Below are 25707 nucleotides of genomic sequence, written 5' to 3'. Positions count from 1 at the left end.
CATCTTCAAACTCCCAAAGGACCTTCACTCTGCACTTAAAACGAATTCTTCGTGAGATAACTTCAATCAACATCTCATCACCGCCTTCGAAATTTGCAGAAGAGGAAATCTATAACAAAAGAAAAAGAAACGAGAAATCAAGAACTCACCACGATATATTGAGTCTTCTCCTTCGCGCTTCAATTTTCAATTCACAGGGCCCTCCAATCATCTTCACACAGCTTCAATCACATGATCGTCATCGATCTCCAATCAGCATCAATCTTCGCACCTCCACGATGTTCTTCAGGTTGGTCCATCATCTTTGAATCGTCACCGAAAGTTTCTCTGAGTCGCACGCTCTGCAACACAACAACTCTGATCGTTCATCATCATCAATCACCATCAACTGCAACAACACCACCGCGCCCAGATTCAGATCACGAAACAGCTGAAGAAGATGATAGGTGAGCGAAATCGAGATTGAATAGAAAGAGTGAGTCCGAGAGAACCAAGAGATGAGATCGTCGTTGCCGTCGTGAGGGATGAGGGAAGCGAGAGATTGATGAACTGAGGCGGAGAGAGCGCAAGCATACCGGAAAAGCTCGCAGCGCCGTCGCATACGAAGAGGAGAGGAAATACGGGTATCAATTTTGACCTAGGTCCTCTTTCCTTTGTTTATTGCATTTTTGTATTTTTCTGTTAATTAATAAGATATTAATGTAATTAATTGAACTTGATTGAGGTTAATTAGAAGTAATTGGACACGATTAGGTCTTTAACAATAAAACCAAAAATCTAAAATGTTTTAAATCAAATAAAAAATGCATAAAACCAATGTTAGATCTTAGTTCACTTCACAATAATCTTTTCTTTTAAATTGATTAAAAACATGATAAAACCTTCATTAGTTTGTTAGATTTTTAGGTAATATTTTCCCATGAAAAACTCATAAAAATAGTAGATTTTTTAGGTTGATTTTGACATTAATCTGTTGACTTCTCTTTCATAAAAAACGCATAAAAATGGTAGTATCTTTTAGTGTAATTTTGCATTAGTACTCGAATTGTTTTTATGTTAGTTCCATGTTATTTTGGTATGATGCTTGAGTGATTTTGTTACTTGTATCTTTGGCCTCATTCTAGGCCTATCTTGTTAGTACCTTTTATTGCTCCTTTTAGAATTTAGTCCCATATTAACATTAGGATTTAGACTTGTATAGACAACTTAGACTAGAATTTAGGAATAGTTCCCTTCTCATTTTCTTTTTCTTTTCAACTTTTAAAATACTTAATAAATATCGATGAAGATCATACCGTTACTATATTTCATAGTAGGAAAGAAATGATTGGGGCGTAGGCCCCGATGTATGTTCTTTTCTACTTAGCGGAGAAGAAATGATTGAGGTGTGAAGCCTCGATGTATTTCTTAACCGTTATTTAGAGAAACGATTGTGGCGTAGGCCTCGATGTGCATTCTCTAAGTATTCACAAAAGAACTCCTTTTTGTATTTCCTTTACTTAGCGGAGAAGAAATGATTGAGGTGTGAAGCCTCGATGTATTTCTTAACCGTTATTTAGAGAAACGATTGTGGCGTAGGCCTCGATGTGCGTTCTCTAAATATGCAAAACAAAACTCTTTTTGGTATGATCTAAGTCACAAATTAAAATCCCCATAAAAAACACCAACCAAAAACACATAAAGCACTAATAAATGGTCAGATTTAAAGCAAAGTAAGGAAGTGATGCGAAGCCTTGTAGTAGGTCTTCGTCATCATGGACTTACCCTAAAAGACACAAACCAATCATTTCTTTTTCTTTTGCCTCGTTGGCACCTAAGGGCACCGTTATCTCCGCTCTACTGCATCCTAGGCTGTCCCCTTATGCAAGAGCGTGAGCGTTAACGCTGCCCAACTAAAAAACACAAAACAAACAGAAAATCGTGAGCCGAGCTACGGTAACTCTGATTCCTGAAAAGGATACGTAGGCAGCGGGGTAGGGCCCGTGCGAGTACAATTCTTTATTTTCCCTACATTTTGCATTCATTTCGCATTTAGACATAGACATAGTACACACCCTTTAGATAGAAACAAACATAGGTGGATACCATCGAGTACGATGGGCGTGAGGGGTGCTAGTACCTTCCCCTTGCGTAACCGACTCCCGTACCTTGATTCTCTGGTCGCAAGACCTTGTTCCTTCCTTTGTTAGGTTTTCTGATATTCCTTTCCCTTATGGGATAAATATATTGGTGGCGACTCTGTTCATTTTTCGCGAGCGTGCGACAGAGCAGAATTTGTTTCTTCTTGATACGCCATGTGTAATTTTGATGATTAATGAAGGTATGTTGTTCCATATTCCACCATTGATATCTTATATAATTGGCATTAAGTTTGGTTTGTCCATGCAGCTTCTATGCTCCATTATTATATGTTACAAGCAGAACTTAATGAGGACTTTATATGCTTCTTTCCAGTCAGCTTCAGCATCGGTTATGGTTATGTAATGAAGAGTGGAATGAAGAGTTTGTAACTCCTACATGGTTTTGTTATTTATAGTATTGGTTGGCTACACTTTTCTGCAGTATCATACCAGTGTTCAATATGGCAAGACCATTAGCAAAAATATGTGACATCAATGACAGCAAAGAACTTTGGAAAGTTTCTGTTCGTGTACACCACAAATGGACAGTTGTTTCGAACAAGAGGGAGCATTTTGAGATGATTTTTGTTGATGTATCGGTAATGAAGTGCATTGTTTGGTTGTTTTTACATATATTGTTTTTGGTTTGTTGTATGTTTGATTTTAATGTTTTTTCCAGGGTGGTGACATACATGTTGTTGTTCCTGCACCGCATGTATCTCTTTTTTTTGAAAAAATGGTCTTGGATCATAGTTACACTGTTTCCAATTTTAAGGTTCAGGCTAATGTTGCGGCTTTCAGACCTTCGTCTCATAAGTTTATGTTGAAGTTTACTGCTGGCACTACGGTTACAGATGATAACAACGCTGAAATACCTCCAAAGCCGTTGGTGTTTACTAAATTTACTGATATAAAAAACGACAACTTTAACAAGGATGTGCTAATAGGTAGAATATTTTATCTCTATTCTGTTTGACTGGATTTGTTTTTTATGTGTTGTTTCATTTTAAGGTTTTTTTGGCTGTATGTGTTTTAGATGTCATTGGTATGGTGGAAAGTATTGGGTATTCATAGACCACATCAGGTGCCCGAAAGCAGCAGATTAACATGATGCTGCGTGACGGGGGTTTGTATTCATATTTATTGTATAATTTATCGAACATATCTTATGTGACTATGTAGATGACATGGTTTGTATTATTTCTTCAGTGAGAATACTATCAATTGCACGCTTTGGGAATCCTATGCTGAACAATTCATGAAGTTCAAGCAGGAGCGCGGAGATGATTCTGGTCCTATTTTTGTCATGATCCAATATGCAAAAGTCAAGGAACAGGGTTAGTAATTGAATATAGATGGTTAGATATCCTTGTATTTTGATATAGATGGTTATGTAACATTCTATTTGAATAGGTAAGTTTCCACTGTCCGTGACAAACACGTTTAATGTTACCGTCCTTGGTCTGAATACTGATTTGCTGCCGATGAAAGAGTTTATAGAAAGGTATGCTCCCTGGATTTGCTCTTGTGTGGTTTTAATTTTTATGCAATGTGATTGTTACATTACTGTCTTCCTTTGACAGTTTTCCGAAGGATTCCATGATTACGTTGTCTGGCCAGGAGGGTTCCAATTCACAGCTTTCAGCATAGAACTCTGAAAATCAACAGATGACTCCTGTACAGAAATTGCTTTCAAAGGCTGTTGTAATGCCTATTGGGGATATTATAAAACTTAGAACTGTATGTTTGGAAGTTGTTGGCCCTTTATTCTGATTTAGTATATATTGCCATTTTTCCGTTGCATTTGACTGTGTATCGTATTATCTTTTGGTTCCATAATTGCAGATTACATTTTGTGCGACTGTTGGAGAAACTAAAATGCTAGTTGCCTCTCCGTATGGTTGGTATTATCGTGGTTGTCATGCTTGCTCATGTATTGCGCGTGGTGACAGAGCTCCGTTTGAGTGTGAGGCTGGACATTTCACTGAGGCAGAGATTTTTAGGTTAACATACTTGTCACATGTTTTATGTTATTTCATTTATATGTGTGATTGTCAAGGTACTGAACATGACCTTTTTGAGTGCTCTATGTATACTGCGAACGTAGGTATAAGATTGAGATTGAGGTTACTCATGCCGGGAATAGCTATAACTTTCTATTTTGGGACCGAGAGTGTGAGTTACTTTTGGGATTGTCTGCTTCTCAGCTGCGTCATACAATGATTAAGGTATTTCCGTTTACATACTGTTGGAAAAACATAGACAATTATGCCAGAGTTAACTGATCTTTGTCTTGCAATCTCCTACAGGCTGGCATTCATGATCCCTTGGAATTCCCGCTGGCATTGGATCAGATGTTGGATTGCAAGATGGCTTTCAAAGTTAAGTGGCAACCACGTTGGAAGAATGCCTCTGTCGTTATGCTATTGAAGAATGACCCTTTTGTGAAAGAGCTTGCTGATCAGTTTGACACAGATGAAGTATTTGAATTTAATCTTTGCATGTGTTATGCAACTTAAAATCATTGTAAACTGACTTTGCGCATATTATGATTTTGTACTATCTTTCGAATGATTTGTAGATGAAACAATCTGCTGTCGAAGCAATGACCACTGTTCGATCCGAACCTAATTTTGTCGTCGTAAGGACGTTTACTGTACTGAAATGTACTCCACTTTTAATGTACTGTTGAATATTAATTGTGTGATGTTTGTTCACTTATGTAACAGGATCTTGATGTGAGTTCAACGCACAGCACAGATCCAGTTACTCCTACTGGAAAAAGACACTTTCCAGGCGTATCAAGCGAGTCAACAACCTCGGATGCCACGTGTGATGGAGAACTTTCATCAAACAAGTTAAAGAAAATTATAAAAATAGAGAAGATAGATTAGTAGTTCCTGCATAATTTTATGTATGTTTTGGTGTGTTTTTTTTTTTATGGTGTGGACATGTTTTATTTCCTTTCCACTTTATTTGTTTTTTGTTTGTATTGCCACATAAACAAATCAGACTTGTAAGTCTGTTTCTTTTGGTTTGGTAACAACTATGTAATTTAATTTCTGTTATCTTAATATAAGACTTTTCTGTTTTTTCTTAATCATCTATTCAACTGCTATGATATACTTTGTTTTTTACTCATCTCCAATATCCAAACTAGCATTACATGCTATTGTAAAAACATATTGTCACAACTAATAACAACCACAATTTGCAATATTGGTTACGACTACACATGTAAAAGACACATAAACCTTATTCAAAAGTTACTCACGTGAAAATGAACTTGCATTTTTACTGAGAAGTCAACACAACTAGCATGCACCGACCAAATGCTCCGTTGAATGTCATAAACGTATTAAAAAATTCCTAACATGAAATTGAACTTGCAATTATGTTGAGAAATCAACACACCGAACATGCACCGACGAAATGCTCCGTTGAATGTTATAAATAATCAAAATTAATATAGCTGCGCATATGACATTGTATGTATTCTCTTCAATTTGTTGACATTTATCTGAGCACCTGTGGCAATTGGATTAAATGGGATCGCTGTCGCTACCGCGAAAATTAACAGAGTCGCCACTAACATATTTATCCTGAAAAGGAAGGGAATGCCAGCAAACCACAAAAACAAAACAACGGTCTCACAACCAGAGAAAAAGGGTAAGGGAGTCGGTTACGCGAGGGGAAGGTGTTAGCACCCCTCGTGCCCATCGTACTCGATGGTATCCACGCTTATGTCTAAACCTATGGGTGTGTAAGCAAAATGCGCTAATCTGGACTAAAATGAATGCATAATGTAGGGAAAAGAAAGAGTTATACTCGCACGGGCCCTACCCCACTGCCTACGTATCCGTTTTGCGGAATCAGAGGTACTGTAGCTCGGCTAACTAATTTATGTTTGTTTTGTGTTTTTTAGGTGAACGAGTTACATTCACACTCCGCTGCTCGACCTTTGGAGACTTATGCTTGGGAATGGAGCGGAAATAACAAGCTCTTAAGAAAAGAAAATCAAAGAGTGTGGTTTGTGTTTTAAAGAATGCATGAGGAAAACCTAAGCTAAGGGGGAAAGCTTGCTACCTAATGTTATCATACAAAGGGTACAAGTCTAAACTAAACTAACAACCTACGAGAAAAAGGGGAAGCATACAAGAATATCACACAAACGAGCATCCGCTCGTAAAGCAAACAAAACCAACGGTACTGACCGAATGGTAGAAAAGCGGTCCCGCCATAGCCAAGGGGAGCAGCTCAACCCAAGTCAACCAAGCATTAGACCTCGTGAAAATGATCGGGCCATAGACAAGAGGGCGGACCCCTCTCAGCAACCAAGCCGTCACGGATCGTAAAGGAAAACGGTGCGTGCGTACACCGAGCATCAACGTCGAGCGACGCGAGCTATAAGAAAGGCGGGGGTCCGGTTGCATGAACCCTTTTCCTGACATACTCGATAACAAGATCTTGTGCAGGTTCAAAAGCGAGCCACGCGTAGCATGCGCATAATGAACGGACTCGATGAGACTAGGCGGGGGTTGATTGCTAACCCTTTCCGCGTGCCTTCCATGAGGACTTAACGGAGTGCCATATAGGACTTATTACACCGTGACTCCCTGCCGCAAAGCACAAATATAAACACACCAACAAAAACAGAGCCTCTTTCGAGGGCTTGGCCAGATGAATGTCTAGGTCCTACTTCTCATGTTATTGGATGATGCGAGAAAGCGATAAAGTGCAATAGAAATAAAATGAAACGGGATCAATACCAAACGGATGATGATCCGTAAACTAAAGTGAAGCAAAGCGAAGAAACTAGGATCCCGCGAGCGAGCTAGCAAAGCAAAAGCAAATAGTCAGCACACCGATTAGCCATGAAAGCACACAAGAGTCGACATGCGCGTCGAGCACAATCACAATACACCTGCAAGAGGAACAAGCAAACCAAGCAAGCAAGTATAAAGTAATAGGAACGTGTCTCCCGGATGAGAACACGATACAAGTGAATAGGGATCGTGTTCCGTGAGTAAAGCGGAACACTCAAGCAATAAGCGTCGGTTGGTGACTATCCAAGAGCCTTGCACACTAGCACACAAGTTAGAGATAACAAAACATCGCAATCGGAATTGCGTTATTGCATTCTAATATAAAAGAAAATGAATAACTAATGCAAACATGAAATGAACAACAAAATGTCAAAGGGAAAACAAAGATGAATAAACCACAATCAATCAATGCCAATTATCTCACAAGATAGCACGTTTCACAAGCTTTCCAACGATATAAAGAACGCGCAAATCGGAGCTACGAGTAAAAAGATATGAAAGATTGAAGTTAGGAAGTAAAGGAAGCAAAAATAGGTCGACCTACCTTCGACCTAGGTCGACCTAACAGGTCCAGAAACGAAAGAAACAGCTCCAGGTCGACCTAAACTCACCCTCGGTCGACCTAACAGTGCTAGAATCAAAAATTGAAGGTTTTAGGTCGACCTAAACTCATCCTGGGTCGACCTAACAGTGCCAGGATCAAAAATGAAGGTTTTAGGTCGACCTAAACTCATCCCGGATCGACCTAACAGTGCCAGGATCAAAAATGAAGGTTTTAGGTCGACCTAAACTCATCCCGGGTCGACCTAACAGTGCCAGGATCAAAAATGAAGGTTTTAGGTCGACCTAAACTCATCCTGGGTCGACCTAACAGTGCCAGGATCAAAAATGAATTTTCTCGCAAGGAAACATGATGCCATTCTTCATGAATGTTCAGCATACAAGCAAATATCAAACATGCAATGCTATGAGTCAAGAGCAAACACATTATTCAGCAAATTGATTGGTCTTTAAGAGCAAAATTAAACATTCCATCGAATAATTAGCATGCAAGCATTGAATAGTAAGCATTGTGATTATATCATCAAGAGTAATCGTTATCAAACCTCAAATGGCATCAATTTAGCGTAGGCATCATGAATTATCATTCCACAATCAACAAGCATGTGGCATCATCAACAATTCAACGATAAATTTCAAATTCAATCAAATAATCAAGATCAACACAAATCAATCAATCAACAAGCAATTATCATCATCAATTATCATAGATCCATCATCCACAATCAAAAATCATCATGATCAATGTCGAATTAAGCAACAAAATCAATGATCTAGCAAGGTTTGTAGTGAATTTACCGGATCGAATGAAGAGAATGAGATCGGATGAACACGAACGCGAACACGACGCGAAAACGAACAAAATCCAAGAGATGTAAGGGAGAGAGTGGCGCGTGAGATCCTTTGATAGGGAGAGAGACGCGCGACACTTCAATCGGAGGAGAAGATCTTGATTTGTGCTTTGATCTTCATTTGCTCTTGAGATTTGATCTTGAATTGATGAAGTTTTTGTGAGTTTTTGTGGTTTTGATCCAAGAAAATTGAGAGAATTGAGAGAAAGTGTTTTTGATCTTTTTGGTGAGATTGAAGTTATGAGCATTCTCCTTTGATTTGTGAAGAGCAAAATGTTTATATATTGTCAACGCGAAATGTCCAAATTGCCCTCGGTGCGTCTTATTTTGGCTTGTTTTTAAGGAAACTCGGTTCGGCTCTGAATTCCGGAACGAAACCAATACCATTGTGAAGATGACCAAATTTGTGACTCGTCGCCGCGAGAATCGTCTCAATCCGATATGCGATGAAGAAATTATGCGCGTTTGAATGACGAGGAACGTCGATTCATCTGGTGCGACTGTGCAGAATCTTGTGAGTACCGCTCAAAGAACTCGATAAAACCCTATCTTCGGCTCAGAATCTGAACAGGCGTGTGTGACGAAGAATCGAAGCTAACGAAATTTCCAAGGAAATGCCGTCGGAACGGACTTCATACGATAAAAATCGAAGAAGTTATGAATTTTCAAACTAGGCGCGACACACTCGAAAACACACTTTTTACCGAAACAACGCGACGATCCTTAAAATTCTGGGAATTTTCCGTGCATAATTGGCCTTTGGTCCGAACATATGAAATCTTGGTAATAATGGCACGGAGTTCTAGTTAAATTTTCACGCGAATCCGACTGGCGGATTATGAGATATGAATTTTCCGAGGCATGAAACCATACATTCAGCACCATTTTTCACTATGAAACCTCAAGTAAATTGCAAATCTGACAACCTTCCTCAAAGAATTGGCTTCCAAGCCGAACACGAAAGTTGTAGATATCGTTGAAACAGTCAAGGCCACGCGGGAACTTAGCTCATATCACCTTCCAAATATGACTTGCGAATTTTCTCGTATTTCCACTGTTTAAACCATTTTTCACACCGTATCTTCTTAAACCCATGAAAACTCTTTATTATTTTTCTTCAATTTTTGAATGATGAAATAAACGTCATTATTAACTTATAGCTCAAATAAAGAGGGCAAATTTTGGGGTGCAACAGCTGCCCCTATTCAAACTTCTTGAACCTGACGAGTGAGAAATGAAAGTTTCGAACCGTTGAGGTGGAAGGAGATTGAATACCAGAATGAACTCGAAAATTTGCACTCTTGATCAATAGAAGATTCCAACTTGCAATGAAGAAAGAATGTACCACCCCGCAAGCAGGGAGAAAAAACTTCAATTGATCTGGATAATAAATATATTTGTTTGTTTCATAACAGCTGTTATCACTTGAGTAATGTGAATCCATACAGTTTTATATTGTAGAATTCATACAGTTTAATATTGTAATTGGAATTGATCTATATAATTAGTCCACTCATATTCTTCTTAGAACTACTTACTGGCCATGGCATCGTAGCTATCTTTAGGAAATATGCTAGAAACTAATGAACAAACCAGTCATACTAACTCTTCTATTGCTAGACAAAGTAGAAGACTTAGAATGAAGGAGAAGAGAGATGCACAATGCACTGAATCAGATCATTCTCAAAACTTGGTAGATAAAACTGATGTAAGTGATGCAAGGAAGAAAAGAAGGCTGATATTGCAAAATAAGAAATCATCATGTGGTCATCCCACCAGTGTCCCATCCCCAAGTATAGTCTCCCTAGTTTCTATTCCAAATGTAGAAGATAGAGCTCATTCAATTGATGCTCGCAAGAAAAGAAGGCTTATCTTAGAGAATAGAAAGTTTTCTGTCATACCACCTGAAACACAATATTCCCAAGTGCCACTGTCTAACTCTGAGGATGAATGCAGCTCATCTAATACTTCGGACTCTGAAGATGATATGGAACAAGCACCGTTAGCAGATTCAAATTTACAAGGTAATGTTACAAATAATAAACATTTCAACGGCATATCAAATATTTAGATCACAAATGACACTATGCTAATTTCTAAATCTGCATAATATTCTGATATAGGGGATCAAATATGGTAATGTACATATTGTCATGCACACATGTGGCTTCAAGAATGTGCCAGTAAAACCAAAAAGGGACATGTTCCAACATTCCATCGCTGTTGTCGCGGTGGTAAAATTGTTGTACCTTTACTTGAAGAGGCACCCCCACTGTTGAGACATCTGCTGTTTAACAAAACATCTACCGAGAGCAAAAATTATCGAAATAATATTCGAACATACAACTCAATGTTTTCGTTTACTTCTCCTGGAATGAAATTTGACACCACATATTCAAAGAAAGGAGGACCACCAACTTTGAGACTGCACGGTCAAACCTGCCATCGAATAGGTACTCTACTACCAGAAAATGGAGACCGTCCGCAATATGCTCAGATATATATTTATGACACAGATAATGAAGTTACTAATAGAATGAAGTGTTTCAGGTATTTCTAATATTCCACAAATAGTTAAGGTCTTCGTGATCGTTACCTATATTTATTTTTAACGTCGCATAAAATGCGCAGAGACAATACTGAAATTGACGAGAACACTGTTCATAATTTGAAGATCATGTTAGATGAGTTCAATATTCATGCAAAAGTTTTTAGAATGGCGAGGGATGTCCTGGACGATAATGCATTCTTAGACTTAAAACTGAGGGTTATATGTGATAGACCTGAGGATGGACGCGTGTATAACAGACCAACGGTTTCAGAAGTTGTTGCACTAATTGTGGGAGACATTGATTCTGCTTGTAATAGGGACGTTATTATTCAAGCACGCAACGGTGGTTTGCAACGTATTGATGAGTTTCATCCAGCATATTTGGCATATCAATACCCTCTCATATTTGCGTATGGTGAAGATGGTTATAGGAAAAATATATTGCATAGATATCGCCATGAAACTGAGGTTACCCGACAAAATCGTCAGAGCATCAAGGACTGGCTTTCATACAGGTTACAAGACCGTAGCGAGGAGGCAAAAACTTTGCTACACTCACGCCGTCTGTTTCAACAGTTCTTAGTCGATGGTTATTGTATGATGGAATCTGAAAGGCTGAACTGGTTGCGAAATAATCAATCCAAATTAAGAGTGGGAAAATATAACAGGTTGACAGATGAATGCAATAACGATGATGGCAGACAACAACAAAAGCGGGGAAAGCGAGTTGTCTTACCGTCATCTTTTGTTGGGGGAAAAAGATATATGGATCAACTATATTTTGACGGAATGGCAATTTCAAGTAGATTGGGTTTTCCGGACCTATTCATTACATTTACTTGCAATCCAACATGGCCAGAAATTATCCGTGCCTTGTCCGAAACTGGGTTACAACCACACGATCGACCCGATATTATTACTAAAGTCTTCAAAATCAAATTTGACGAACTCATTGCAGATATAACAAAAAAGCATGTTCTAGGGAAAGTTTTGGCCTGTAAGTATGCATTTTTATGTTCTATTAATTAATTAACATCTTCTTCCTAAATTGAAATTACATATTAACTAACTGGTACATTTATAGTTATGTACACTATTGAATTTCAGAAGAGGGGATTGCCATACGCACATATTTTGATTTTTTTACATCCTCAGAGCAAATACCCCACACCATCTGACATTGACAACATCATCTGTGCTGAAATACCAGACCCTGCTGTTCATCCGAGGTTGTATGCGTTGGTTAAATCTAACATGATGCACGGCCCATGTGGAGTGGCGCGCATGACATTAACCTGTATGAAAAATGGTAAATGCTCTAAATACTTTCCAAAGAAGTTTAACGAGGAAACTATTGTTGATGCAGAAGGTTATCCCCTCTATAGGAGAAGATCAAAAACCCACGTTATTGAAAAAAATGGTATCACATTGGACAACTGTCATGTGGTACCTTATAACAAAAGATTTCTCCTCAAATATAACGCACATATAAACATGGAATGGTGTAACCAGAGCACTTCAATCAAATATCTTTTCAAATACATTAGCAAAGGCTATGACAGAATAACAGCTTCAGTGTCAACCAACAACAATGAACCGGTTGACGAAATAAAACAATACTTAGATTGTAGATATATCTCACCATGTGAAGCATGCTGGAGAATTTACTCCTTTCACATTCATGGTAGAAGACCGGCAGTTGAACGTATGTTTTATTACTTGGTAGGCGAAAAGGCTGTTTACTACACTGATCACGATCGAATGGAAAATGTTTTGGAGAATCCAAGTGTTACTGATTCCATGTTTACTGGTTGGCTATCTGCAAACTCAAAGTATACTGAGGCACAGTCACTCACTTATGGTCAATTTGTACCTAAGTTTGTTTACCACAAAAAAGAAAGGGAGTGGAGGCCCCTCAAAAAGGGATTCACCATTGGGAGATTGATATGGGTTCCACCAACAACAGGTGAACTTTTTTACCTGCGGATGATGTTGAAGGTAGTCAAGGGACCAAAAAGTTATGAAGAAATTCGCAAGGTCGGTAATACCCAGTATGAAACATTTAGAGATGCATGCTTCGCCATGGGATTTCTGGAAGATGACAAAGAATATATTGGTGCACTCAAAGAGGTCAGTGAATGGGGCTCTGGACATTTTGTCCGAAAACTATTTGTGGTGATGCTATTGTCAGGTGCTGTTAATCGCCCAGCACACGTTTGGAAGGAATCATGGCAGCTGTTATCTGATGGTGTCCTACATGCTCAAAGGCAATTGGCTTTAAATACAGGTTTTTAAGAGTTTAAATTTAAACAATATATACTAAATTATTGCTGCTGTTATATTATCTATCACTCTATATATATATATATATATATATATATACACACTAAATTATTGCTGCAGTTATATTATCTAACACTCTATATATATATATATAATTACAACCAAATGGATCTCTTCTATTAGCCAATGCCTAACTTTCTTCTTTATAATGTTAAAAAACAGAATTGGTTCTCACAGATGCCGAATTGCAACATTTGACCCTGATTGAAATAGAAAAGCTGCTTCAAGAAAATAAAAGGACACTAAAAGATTTCAAACCAATCCCTTATCCAGATGGATATGTTCTGCAACACTTAGGTAATAGACTGATATATGACGAACGCAATTATAACATTGCCAAAACAAAGACAGAATTCACAAATCTCTTTCGTGGACTTACAGGTAAACCATTGAAATTATTATTAACTAAATTTTATAATACTACTATATGTTTGGTTGATCATTTAGCGATTCATAATAACTATATCGTTAGTTATGCTATTGAAGAAAACCAATTTTGTGAAAGACCTTACTGATAACCTTGACCCAGATGAACAGACAGCTATGTATCAAAAAATTATGCGCGCAGTTGAGTCTCAGAATGGTGCAGTCTTCTTCCTACATGGTTACGGTGGAACCGGTAAGACATACATGTGGAGAACATTGGCGGCAGCATTAAGGTCGAAGCATGATATATGTCTGACAGTCGCAACCAGTGGTATAGCGTCATTATTGTTGCCAGGAGGTCGAACTGCACATTCAAAATTTAAGATACCAGTGCCAACGCTCGATAATTCTACTTGCAAAATTGAGTACAATGATGATGTGGGAGACCTTCTTAGACAAACTAAACTAATTATTTGGGATGAGGCTCCAATGGCACACAAGCATACTTTTGAAGCACTAGATAGAACGCTCAGAGATGTAATGTGTAACCCCCCAAATCTACCCCGCAATTATAAGCGAAAATCAGAGTGCATTTAAAAATATTCATTAAAGATGGGATGTCCTAATTCGACTTAAACCAACAAACATACTCATATTGCAATCAACACAGATACATAGCATTCAGAAAACAAGACTTTATCCACATCTTCCAATTTCAAATTATAAACATCTTTATATTCAACTTATCACAAATGTCATCATAGAATACAACAACCAAGTAATAATCGACTAATCCCCCCGAGTGCTACGTATCAGAGCAATGGACACCGACTCGACTTGCCATAAAGCAACATCAAGACTTCACATCAATAACCTCGAACATCCACGACTAATCTTGAATACCTGCCCATTTCCCATGGTAGGGGAAATATCAGCAAAGGGGTGAGATATCTTACAATATAAAGGAATGCATGATAAATAATATAGGAGATATAAATCATACATAATTTCACCACTTCGCATCACATAACATCTACAACAAGTTTCACCGCAAAACAACTTATCAATATAATACAACTTTCAAAATGGCAACAATATCATTAATCAGTTAAGACAACATATTCAAATTCACAGTCATACTATCATCATGTCACAACAACAGATCATCGACTCAACAATTCAAATAACATAATCAACTTATGAAATGACAACAATGTCAACAATCAACCATGACAATATATGCAATTCACAAGTAAGATTCTAACACATCACCACAAACATCTCATCATCAAGTCATCACGTCACCACAAACATAATCAAATAAGACTCAAATGCAATTCACATGTGACTCGACTTATGCAAATGCATGTGGTACCATTCGGAGTAAAACTCCCACCGTCTCAAAATTTGCCATTGGGCACACCGTCGCTATTTGCCAACAAGGCCACCGTCTCTTTATGCAATGGATGTGACTCAATAAATGCAACATCCATACAAACCACATAAACAATACGTCACAACATCGTCTAAATCACCATCGAACATTATCAATATAATGTCGAACTTCAACAACAACAAAATCATCATCATTCATAAGAATGCATCACTTCACAATCACGTCACTATGTTGCATCGTCATACAACAATAATTCACCTCACAATACATCACAATACAACTATCAACATTATACAACTTATCAATAGTGACCATAGGGTCTACAACAACAACGAAAAATTCATCATGTTATAGAAACAATAACAATTCAACATATTGCACAACAACAACAAACATCAACATGTTACAACAACAACAGCAATAATTCATCATGTTACAACAACAACAATTCATCATGTTAACGACAAACATCAACAATTCATCACATTACCAACAACATCAACAAATTCTTCATATTCCTTAATTCAAGTAATCATCATAACACATTATATTCAACTTCCTAATAAAGACATATATATTCTTAATTCATCACATGGCATCGTCGTCGACTCATACATATCAAATACGCACAATTAATCACATATAGCATACAACATCTTTATCAATTATGCATATCATCACATATCTCATTATCTCATTATAAGGAAGTCACATATTATCACTTCAATAACATTGTATCGTCGTAAGAAAAATATACATCAAGTTATACCGCAACATGGTTACATTGATTCATAGCAAAGAACATACTTCACATGTTAACACAACATAGTTCATCACTTAATCCTAATAAACATAATAGGAGAATAGGTCCTATGAATCATTTTATTGCATCATGATATATTTCATTGCGTTAGCTTTCCAACGCTTCGAACGGCGCCTAAAACGGAGTTACGGATCAAAAGTTACATCATTTCAAAGTTTAGAAAAAGTTCTGCAAAACAGGGTTCGCGGCGCCAACAAAGTTCGCGGCGCGAACTGAGCGAATTCAAAAATTCCTAACTTTCTGTCAGACAGTTCGCGGCGCGAACAGAGGTTCGCGGCGCGAACTGGCGATTTTCAGAAAACCCCAAACACAGAAAACAGCCTACGAAACCCATCCAAAAACCCCCAAACTCAACCCAATCAAGCTGAAAACACCAACCATCATGAACAACAATGGAATACATGTTATAAACACAAATACAACACATATTATGGATCTTCTAACATCATAACAATCATCAAACATCAATTAAAACACATTTCAAATCATGAATTTACACATTTGTTCATAAACCCTAACATCTCTACACACAACTTCCATGGAGAATAACATACAATCTAACCCACCATATACATCATCATGCCAACCCTTAGAGAGTAAGAACCCCACCCTTACCTTATCAAAAGCTTCATCTTCATCAATGGAGTTCTTCCTCTTCATGCCATAGCTTTCCCTCTTCCTTCCCTCTTTCTCTTCTTTCTCTTATTTCTCTTCTTCTTTCTCTTCTTTCTCTTCTTCTTTCACAAAATGAGTTATGAGGTTTAATCTCTAAAACCCTAACTCTTACTATCTTCCTTTTCTTAATTGGGCTTAGCCCACAATCCAATCTCTTATGTCATATTTGTTTCACTTAGGCCTAATTCATAATATCTCTTTAATTACTCAATTAAGCTAAATAACACACATAAATAATTAACCCCACAACATAACCGAATATTATTTCCAATAATATTCCACAACTACAATTGCTCCTTAACTTAATTAATACCAACTCGTAATTGTACTTCTCTGACTAATTAATCTGACCATAAACTTAACTGCTCAAATCAACATATTAATCCAATACGCCTTTAGAATAATACCGATAAACTCCAACCTCGACTAATTCCAACGAATAAATCCTCGATCAATTTAATTAAATAATTAATTAAATTCGGGGCGTTACAACTCTCCCCCACTTAGAATATTTTCGTCCTCGAAAATCTATCCGACATAATCATCCTTAACTTCGCTTCTATCTCTCTGATCCTCAATTGCGCTTGTCAATACTTCCACTACCAAAACAACTTAATCTGACTTAAATCCAACGTCAATTATTCGACATCTCTACGACATACTCGTTAACAACTTACTAACCACCTCAGGAACCTCCAGGCTTATCAATACTTATGGTAACAACAACTTTAACACGCTTATACTTGGAGGTACAATCTCACTTCATTAACTTAGCAACAGAGTCATCACTGTTCAACAACGCCTTGACTATCGATCCTTAAGGTAGTAACAATCATAATCCTCATATACTCGGGTGTTCAACTCCATACTATCATCGTATTAACAACATTCTCAACACCAGAACACACACATACTTTCATTCCCTTAATTATACATGTCAATCTTTAACCAACACTAACAGTTCTATCTCCGTCTCGTCATATCACTCCTATAAGTTACATCGACATAGCCAGCATAATCAACTCAGTCATAGTACAGAATATCATTTCTTACTTACAGAGTCCAATAACAATATCACGACAACGGAAACCAACTGACTATAACATCAACTTAACAAGATTACTCGACGAATACACCCAACTCCACCATCAACTAACAACTCTAGTATTGTCCTTATAAACTCGGTAAAAATACCATATTTCTGATACCTCGTTCTCATCTTAACAGCCCACCAAATCATACATGCGGATACAAACATATCATTCCCCTAGGCTTCCGATACCTAGTTCTTCACCTCTAACAAACACACACGCATAGCAACTGCGCCACCTTACACATCCGCTGCGCAACACTGATAATCCATCTTAAGTCACTGTCCACATTATATCTTTCCGTCAATCATATGGTTCACAAGTCTTAATCTAGTTCAAACTTCCTTAAACATCCATCACAAAATCGTTGTTCACTCGACATTCTCAATCCTTCACTTTGCAACGTTATCCCACCTATAAACCAGCTTCTCCGATTTGTTCACTACTTCTCAACTATTCATGGATACTTTTCTGTTAATTCCCACCAACTAGAGAACAACTATCTTCACGACGTAACATTCATCCATTTATGCACTATCAAGCTAGCAAGACACGTCTATGCCATCCAATCACGATTTCGTCTACTATCAACAAGTGATTAAGGGTGATCAAGTCCTCAATTTGTCAATAGATAGCCGACAATCATAATGGAGTATAAACCATCACTACCAACATTAATAATGTTCTTTTCCAACTTGTACTCATATCACTAGAAGCAATATGATTCCATAATTCATTAATCTTTCAAAATCATCCGAAAAAGCTAACATTGACGCCTTGCAGCTACTTTCTTAAACACATCTGACGATACATCAGAACAAAAATTCATGTACACCATTATCCGCACTTCTCATTATTGAAATCATACTCATCTCTGCGCACTTCCAGCTCTAACTCGCCCTTCAGAAGGTTTCAACAACTTCAATAGCTCCTACCACTATCTCAATCACTTACAATAATCCTACCGCAAGGTCTACCGCAATACTTCACTTAATTACTGATCCAACATCGGCATCTTACACGAGGCTACTCAACCAACGACTTCACAGTCCATCAGTATTGCCGAAACATCACAACTTCTAAATTCCATCTTCTAGAACTTATTCTTGTTACTTAACAGTTACCTTCATAAACAATCGTAACTTGAACCACACTTTCATATCACCAATCTCTACAGAGCCCTCATCCTTCGGGTAGTAAACATTAACAATTCCTTCTCACCCTCTTCTTCATGAGATTCCAACTTACTAGCAACCAAAATCATAAATCCAAGTCACCTTCGATTCGGGAAACAACAAACTCCAACAACACTTGCACTGTCGCCCTCAGCAGCAATATACTAACACCTTACAACTGAACACATTTGAGAAGCATAGCTTCTCCCCCACTTAGGTTCAAACCAACTTCTGCAGACAACAATTAGAAGAACAACAAGTACCGATAGTGTTTCACACACTCATCGCGTACACAGGAATAAACAACATTAGACAACATTGGCCGGACAGGTCGACCTGCTCTGATACCACTATTGTAACCCCCCATATCTACCCCGCAATTATAAGCGAAAATCAGAGTGCATTTAAAAATATTCATCAAAGATGGGATGTCCTAATTCGACTTAAACCAACAAACATACTCATATTGCAATCAACACAGATACATAGCATTCGGAAAACAAGACTTTATCCACATCTTCCAATTTCAAATTATAAACATCTTTATATTCAACTTATCACAAATGTCATCATAGAATACAACAACCAAGTAATAATCGACTAATCCCCCCGAGTGCTACGTATCAGAGCAATGGACACCGACTCGACTTGCCATAAAGCAACATCAAGACTTCACATCAATAACCTCGAACATCCACGACTAATCTTGAATACCTTCCCATTTCCCATGGTAGGGGAAATATCAGCAAAGGGGTGAGATATCTTACAATATAAAGGAATGCATGATAAATAATATAGGAGATATAGATCATACATAATTTCACCACTTCGCATCACATAACATCTACAACAAGTTTCACCGCAAAACAACTTATCAATATAATACAACTTTCAAAATGGCAACAATATCATTAATCAGTTAAGACAACATATTCAAATTCACAGTCATACTATCATCATGTCACAACAACAGATCATCGACTCAACAATTCAAATAACATAATCAACTTATGAAATGACAACAATGTCAACAATCAACCATGACAATATATGCAATTCACAAGTAAGATTCCAACACATCACCACAAACATCTCATCATCAAGTCATCACGTCACCACAAACATAATCAAATAAGACTCAAATGCAATTCACATGTGACTCGACTTATGCAAATGCATGTGGTACCATTCGGAGTAAAACTCCCACCGTCTCAAAATTTGCCATTGGGCACACCGTCGCTATTTGCCAACAAGGCCACCGTCTCTTTATGCAATGGATGTGACTCAATAAATGCAACATCCATACAAACCACATAAACAATACGTCACAACATCGTCTAAATCACCATCGAACATTATCAATATAATGTCGAACTTCAACAACAACAAAATCATCATCATTCATAAGAATGCATCACTTCACAATCACGTCACTATGCTGCATCATCATACAACAATAATTCACCTCACAATACATCACAATACAACTATCAACATTTTACAACTTATCAATAGTGACCATAGGGTCTACAACAACAACGAAAAATTCATCATGTTATAGAAACAATAACAATTCAACATATTGCACAACAACAACAAACATCAACATGTTACAACAACAACAACAACAATTCATCATGTTACAACAACAACAATTCATCATGTTAACGACAAACATCAACAATTCATCACATTACCAACAACATCAACAAATTCTTCATATTCCTTAATTCAAGTAATCATCATAACACATTATATTCAACTTCCTAATAATGACATATATATTCTTAATTCATCACATGGCATCGTCGTCGACTCATACATATCAAATACGCACAATTAATCACATATAGCATACAACATCTTTATCAATTATGCATATCATCACATATCTCATTATCTCATTATAAGGAAGTCACATATTATCACTTCAATAACATTGTATCGTCGTAAGGAAAATATACATCAAGTTATACCGCAACATGGTTACATTGATTCATAGCAAAGAACATACTTCACATGTTAACACAACATAGTTCATCACTTAATCCTAATAAACATAATAGGAGAATAGGTCCTATGAATCATTTTATTGCATCATGATATAGTTCATTGCGTTAGCTTTCCAACGCTTCGAACGGCGCCTAAAACGGAGTTACGGATCAAAAGTTACATCATTTCAAAGTTTAGAAAAAGTTCTGCAAAACAGGGTTCGCGGCGCCAACAAAGTTCGCGGCGCGAACTGAGCGAATTCAAAAATTCCTAACTTTCTGTCAGACAGTTCGTGGCGCGAACAGAGGTTCGCGGCGCGAACTGGCGATTTTCAGAAAACCCCAAACACAGAAAACAGCATACGAAACCCATCCAAAAACCCCCAAACTCAACCCAATCAAGCTGAAAACACCAACCATCATGAACAACAATGGAATACATGTTATAAACACAAATACAACACATATTATGGATCTTCTAACATCATAACAATCATCAAACATCAATTAAAACACATTTCAAATCATGAATTTACACATTTGTTCATAAACCCTAACATCTCTACACACAACTTCCATGGAGAATAACATACAATCTAACCCACCATATACATCATCATGCCAACCCTTAGAGAGTAAGAACCCCACCCTTACCTTATCAAAAGCTTCATCTTCATCAATGGAGTTCTTCCTCTTCATGCCATAGCTTTCCCTCTTCCTTCCCTTCTTTCTCTTCTTTCTCTTATTTCTCTACTTCTTTCTCTTCTTTCTCTTCTTCTTTCACAAAATGAGTTATGAGGTTTAATCTCTAAAATCCTAACTCTTACTATCTTCCTTTTCTTAATTGGGCTTAGCCCACAATCCAATCTCTTATGTCATATTTGTTTCACTTAGGCCCAATTCATAATATCTCTTTAATTACTCAATTAAGCCAAATAACACACATAAATAATTAACCCCCCAACATAACCGAATATTATTTCCAATAATATTCCACAACTACAATTGCTCCTTAACTTAATTAATACCAACTCGTAATTGTACTTCTCTGACTAATTAATCTGACCATAAACTTAACTGCTCAAATTAACATATTAATCCAATACGCCTTTAGAATAATACCGATAAACTCCAACCTCGACTAATTCCAACGAATAAATCCTCGATCAATTTAATTAAATAATTAATTAAATTCGGGGCGTTACATAATGTCTAAATACAGTAACTCAAAGGAGATGTTTGGTGGAAAAGTTGTTGTTTTTGGAGGTGATTTCAGGCAGATTTTACCTGTTGTCCCTCGAGAAAGCCGTTCGGATATTGTACATTCTGCCATAAATGCGTCTTACATATGGAATTCTGTTCAAGTGTTAACATTAACCAAAAACATGCGCCTGCAATCCGGTCTGACTGAAGATGATAAAAATGAAATGCAACAGTTTTCTGAATGGTTGTTAAGAATTGGCGAAGGAAAAGTATCTGAGCCCAATGACGGTGTGACAGATTTTGAAATTCCACCTGACCTGTTGATAACACAGTTCGAAGACCCGATCGTCGCCATTGTTGATGCTACATATCCTGACTTTATTCACAATTTTCATTCAATCCAATACCTTAAGGGTCGAGCAATTCTGGCTTCAACATTAGAAATTGTGGAACAAATAAACAATCATATCCTTGACTTAATCCCAGGTCTACATCTCTCTCACTACCCTTTACGAAAAACAACTTTTCATATTAATTTCACTTAACTCATTATATTCTTCATACAGGAGACATGCGGGATTACTACAGCTCAAATACTGTTGATAAGTCCGAAATCAATGACGACACAGTGGTAAATATCCTAACTCCAGAATTTCTCAGTTCCCTCCGTACATCTGGTTTGCCTACCCATCATTTAAAGTTAAAGGTTGGAACACCAATTATGCTCATGAGGAATATTGATCAGTCAGAAGGACTATGTAATGGAACAAGGTTGATAGTAACAAAATTGGGGACACATGTTATTGAAGCTTCGATAATAGCTGGAAAGAACTGTGGCAATCAGGTTTACATCCCACGAATGGATATGTCACCTTCCCAATCACCATGGCCTTTCAAGCTCAACAGAAGACAGTTCCCCATTATAGTGTCATATGCCATGACAATTAACAAATCCCAAGGACAGTCTTTGGATACTGTTGGTCTATACCTACCAAGGGATGTTTTTACACATGGACAAATATATGTTGCACTATCAAGAGTGACCACAAAACAAGGAATCAAGATATTAATACATGATCAACATGCAAAAGTTAAAACAACAACTACAAATGTAGTTTACAAGGAGATCTTCGACAATATATAATTCCTGTATTTGTTGCTTTTATTATACTGATTCTTAAATTTAAATCCCTTTTAAGGTTTACTGACAGATCGACACTAAAAAACGTCAAAAGCAATTATAGTGATAGCTGCCAGTTACTACAATATACTATCCGGGAAACCTATAAACGTAACATATTGCACAACGACATCGGACATCAACTCTAAATACAATACATTCACCGGCATCGATTTTATGACATCTACAAAACATATCCCACCCAGGACCTAACTCAATATTGTAAGGATCATGAATGTTTGACAGTTTCATTGTTGTGGACATACCGCTGTCCCCGCACAAAACAAGGGCTTCATACCCACAACTTCCCAAGATTCTTGCAGTATTTAACCCCAACTTCTGCAATACAAACACAAACTGTTAAATCACACAATTACTTCATTAAACCTTAACCCAAAAACATGAAAAGTATTAGAATAAGTTACTAAACTAATTTTCCCTCATTTAATGAAGACTGAGAAACTGTAACAACAAACGAATGAATGTTGTCATCAAATGTGTATCGGCTGTGAAAGTACGGTAAATCCACCCAATCTCCCACTTCTTTAAACCAGTTTATTCCAAAATTATTGTCCCCATAATAACCAAATTCAACAATAACGCCCGCAGGAAAAGCATAATATGCTTCTAACAAGCACCAACCACTTATTATCATCGGATGATCGCCAACTTTATTAAAGATCAACTTATGGTGGACACCTTGGTTGTTGAGCACTGTCCAAACTTTGTTTAATTCGTCATTGTAATTCAGTGTGAATTCTGGATCAATTTCAGGATACATCTTGAAATTTACAATACTTAATTTATGAGTGGAGATAATTTTAACATAATAAACAACATAATACCAATGCTTAATTACCCAAGAAACTGCTGTACATACCTGTGAACATACTTTTGCAATTAAAAAACAGTCAATTTGTCTGGAATGAATGAGAGTTCTTGTTTTATCCATTTAGTAGAAACCAAAGACACAACTTGTGTTTGTATGATACTCAAAACACTGCAAACTATACCTGTTTCAAATCGGTTTTTGGTATTTTATAGAACAACAAACATATATGGTATCAATTTGTAACATTCACATTTAATTTCGGTTATAAACATTCATTAAAAAATAACTTATAAAACACATCTATTAATATAATAAACACACAATAAACTTAATATTACATATAACATGTTATAGGACTTATCCAACAACTGACATGAAACATAAAGATATGTCTTAAAATTACATCAGGCTTCAAACAACATAAAACAAACACAGCCCCACCACTAATACATAACTATTGTCACACCATCATTACTAAACCTATCATTACATAACACACTCATATTTCAACTGCATTATCCACAACGGGATCGGTTGACCACTGCCACAGCTACCATTTGTGTCCCAGGTTGCACTGATGAACAAGGTTTGTCGCATATTACAAATCTCAGCCGGTCACCATCTTGAATGCCTCCTTCCTTCACAAAATCGCACCAACCCTTCCAAAGATATCTCTCAACGCAATACTCCCTCTTGGAATAATGAAGCTCACACTTGAATACCCTTTTGAAGTCAGAATCACGAAACAAGACGCGCGTATAACGCTTATCCAAGCAGTTGAGGACGACTTCTTGAGGAAATTGCTGCAACAATAGCATATAATATATCATCTTAAACCATACAACTTAAATAGAAGTAGAGGAAATTCAAAAACAAGAGTATTTGAAAAAACTTAACCCAAACATAACTAACTTAATATACTTACAAGCACATTTTCAGAAGCTACTTTGACAGAATCAATAACCTTACACCAGGAATAGTATTTGTATCCATCCTCTTCGTTCGTATCAATGGATTCCACCCTCCTTCTCCTCTTTTCTTTTGCAATCGTAACAGGAGAAGACCTCCTGTTAGCCACATCTCCACTCGCCAAACTGTCATCATGTTTCCCATCAGTCGATCTTTCAACGACAACCTCTTTCCCAGTTATTTGGCTCCATAAACGAGCACTTCTTCTAGGACCACTGCCAGCCGTCACATTAACCTCACTCCCAATGTTCAGCATTTCCCAACTTCTTTTCCATTCTTTCTGAATCCGCCTCTCCTCCAACACCCTCTTTATGGGAACTTCATTTTTGAGCATATCCCATGTTTCATCAAATTCCATCTTCCCTGCATTCCTGCTGAACAAAGACTATTCAGAATCAGTATATAATTTCGAATAAAACGTGAATCAACGATTGAACATGCAAATAGAAATAACAGAACGTGTATCAACATTAGCTGATTATCCCGTCTACATTACAAATTAAATTTACACGCAGGAAATCACCTTCCACCAGAAATCATTGAACTGTTCTCACCCATTTCACTCATTCCTCAACCAAACTTCTGAAAAACTAGGCGTAAAACCTTTGAGGGCATAAACCTTATATTAAAAACTGAAACAACGTAACGTATAGAAACAAACACAACATTTCCTACGTCATGTGCAGTAATATATTACTCTATTCATCACTAATGACACTAAAAGCCCATTACTACTCACACCTGACCATTCCTC

General features: G+C 37.2%; 1 protein-coding gene across 1 annotated transcript; it reads left to right on the top strand.

Moving 5' to 3' along the window:
- The first annotated feature begins 10519 nt into the window (after positions 1–10519).
- LOC131629315 (uncharacterized) lies at positions 10520–23116 on the top strand. The gene is made up of 7 exons (XM_058900105.1): positions 10520–10908; positions 10990–11906; positions 11994–13196; positions 13430–13633; positions 13782–14156; positions 21976–22458; positions 22539–23116. The coding sequence occupies exons 1-7, from the start codon at positions 10520–10522 to the stop codon at positions 23114–23116; spliced, it is 4149 nt and encodes a 1382-aa protein (XP_058756088.1).
- The last annotated feature ends 2591 nt before the right edge of the window (positions 23117–25707 follow it).

The sequence above is a fragment of the Vicia villosa genome, unplaced genomic scaffold, assembly GCF_029867415.1.
Source record: "Vicia villosa cultivar HV-30 ecotype Madison, WI unplaced genomic scaffold, Vvil1.0 ctg.000556F_1_1, whole genome shotgun sequence".
NCBI lineage: Eukaryota > Viridiplantae > Streptophyta > Magnoliopsida > Fabales > Fabaceae > Vicia > Vicia villosa.
This window is presented reverse-complemented; position numbering and strand designations above follow the sequence as displayed.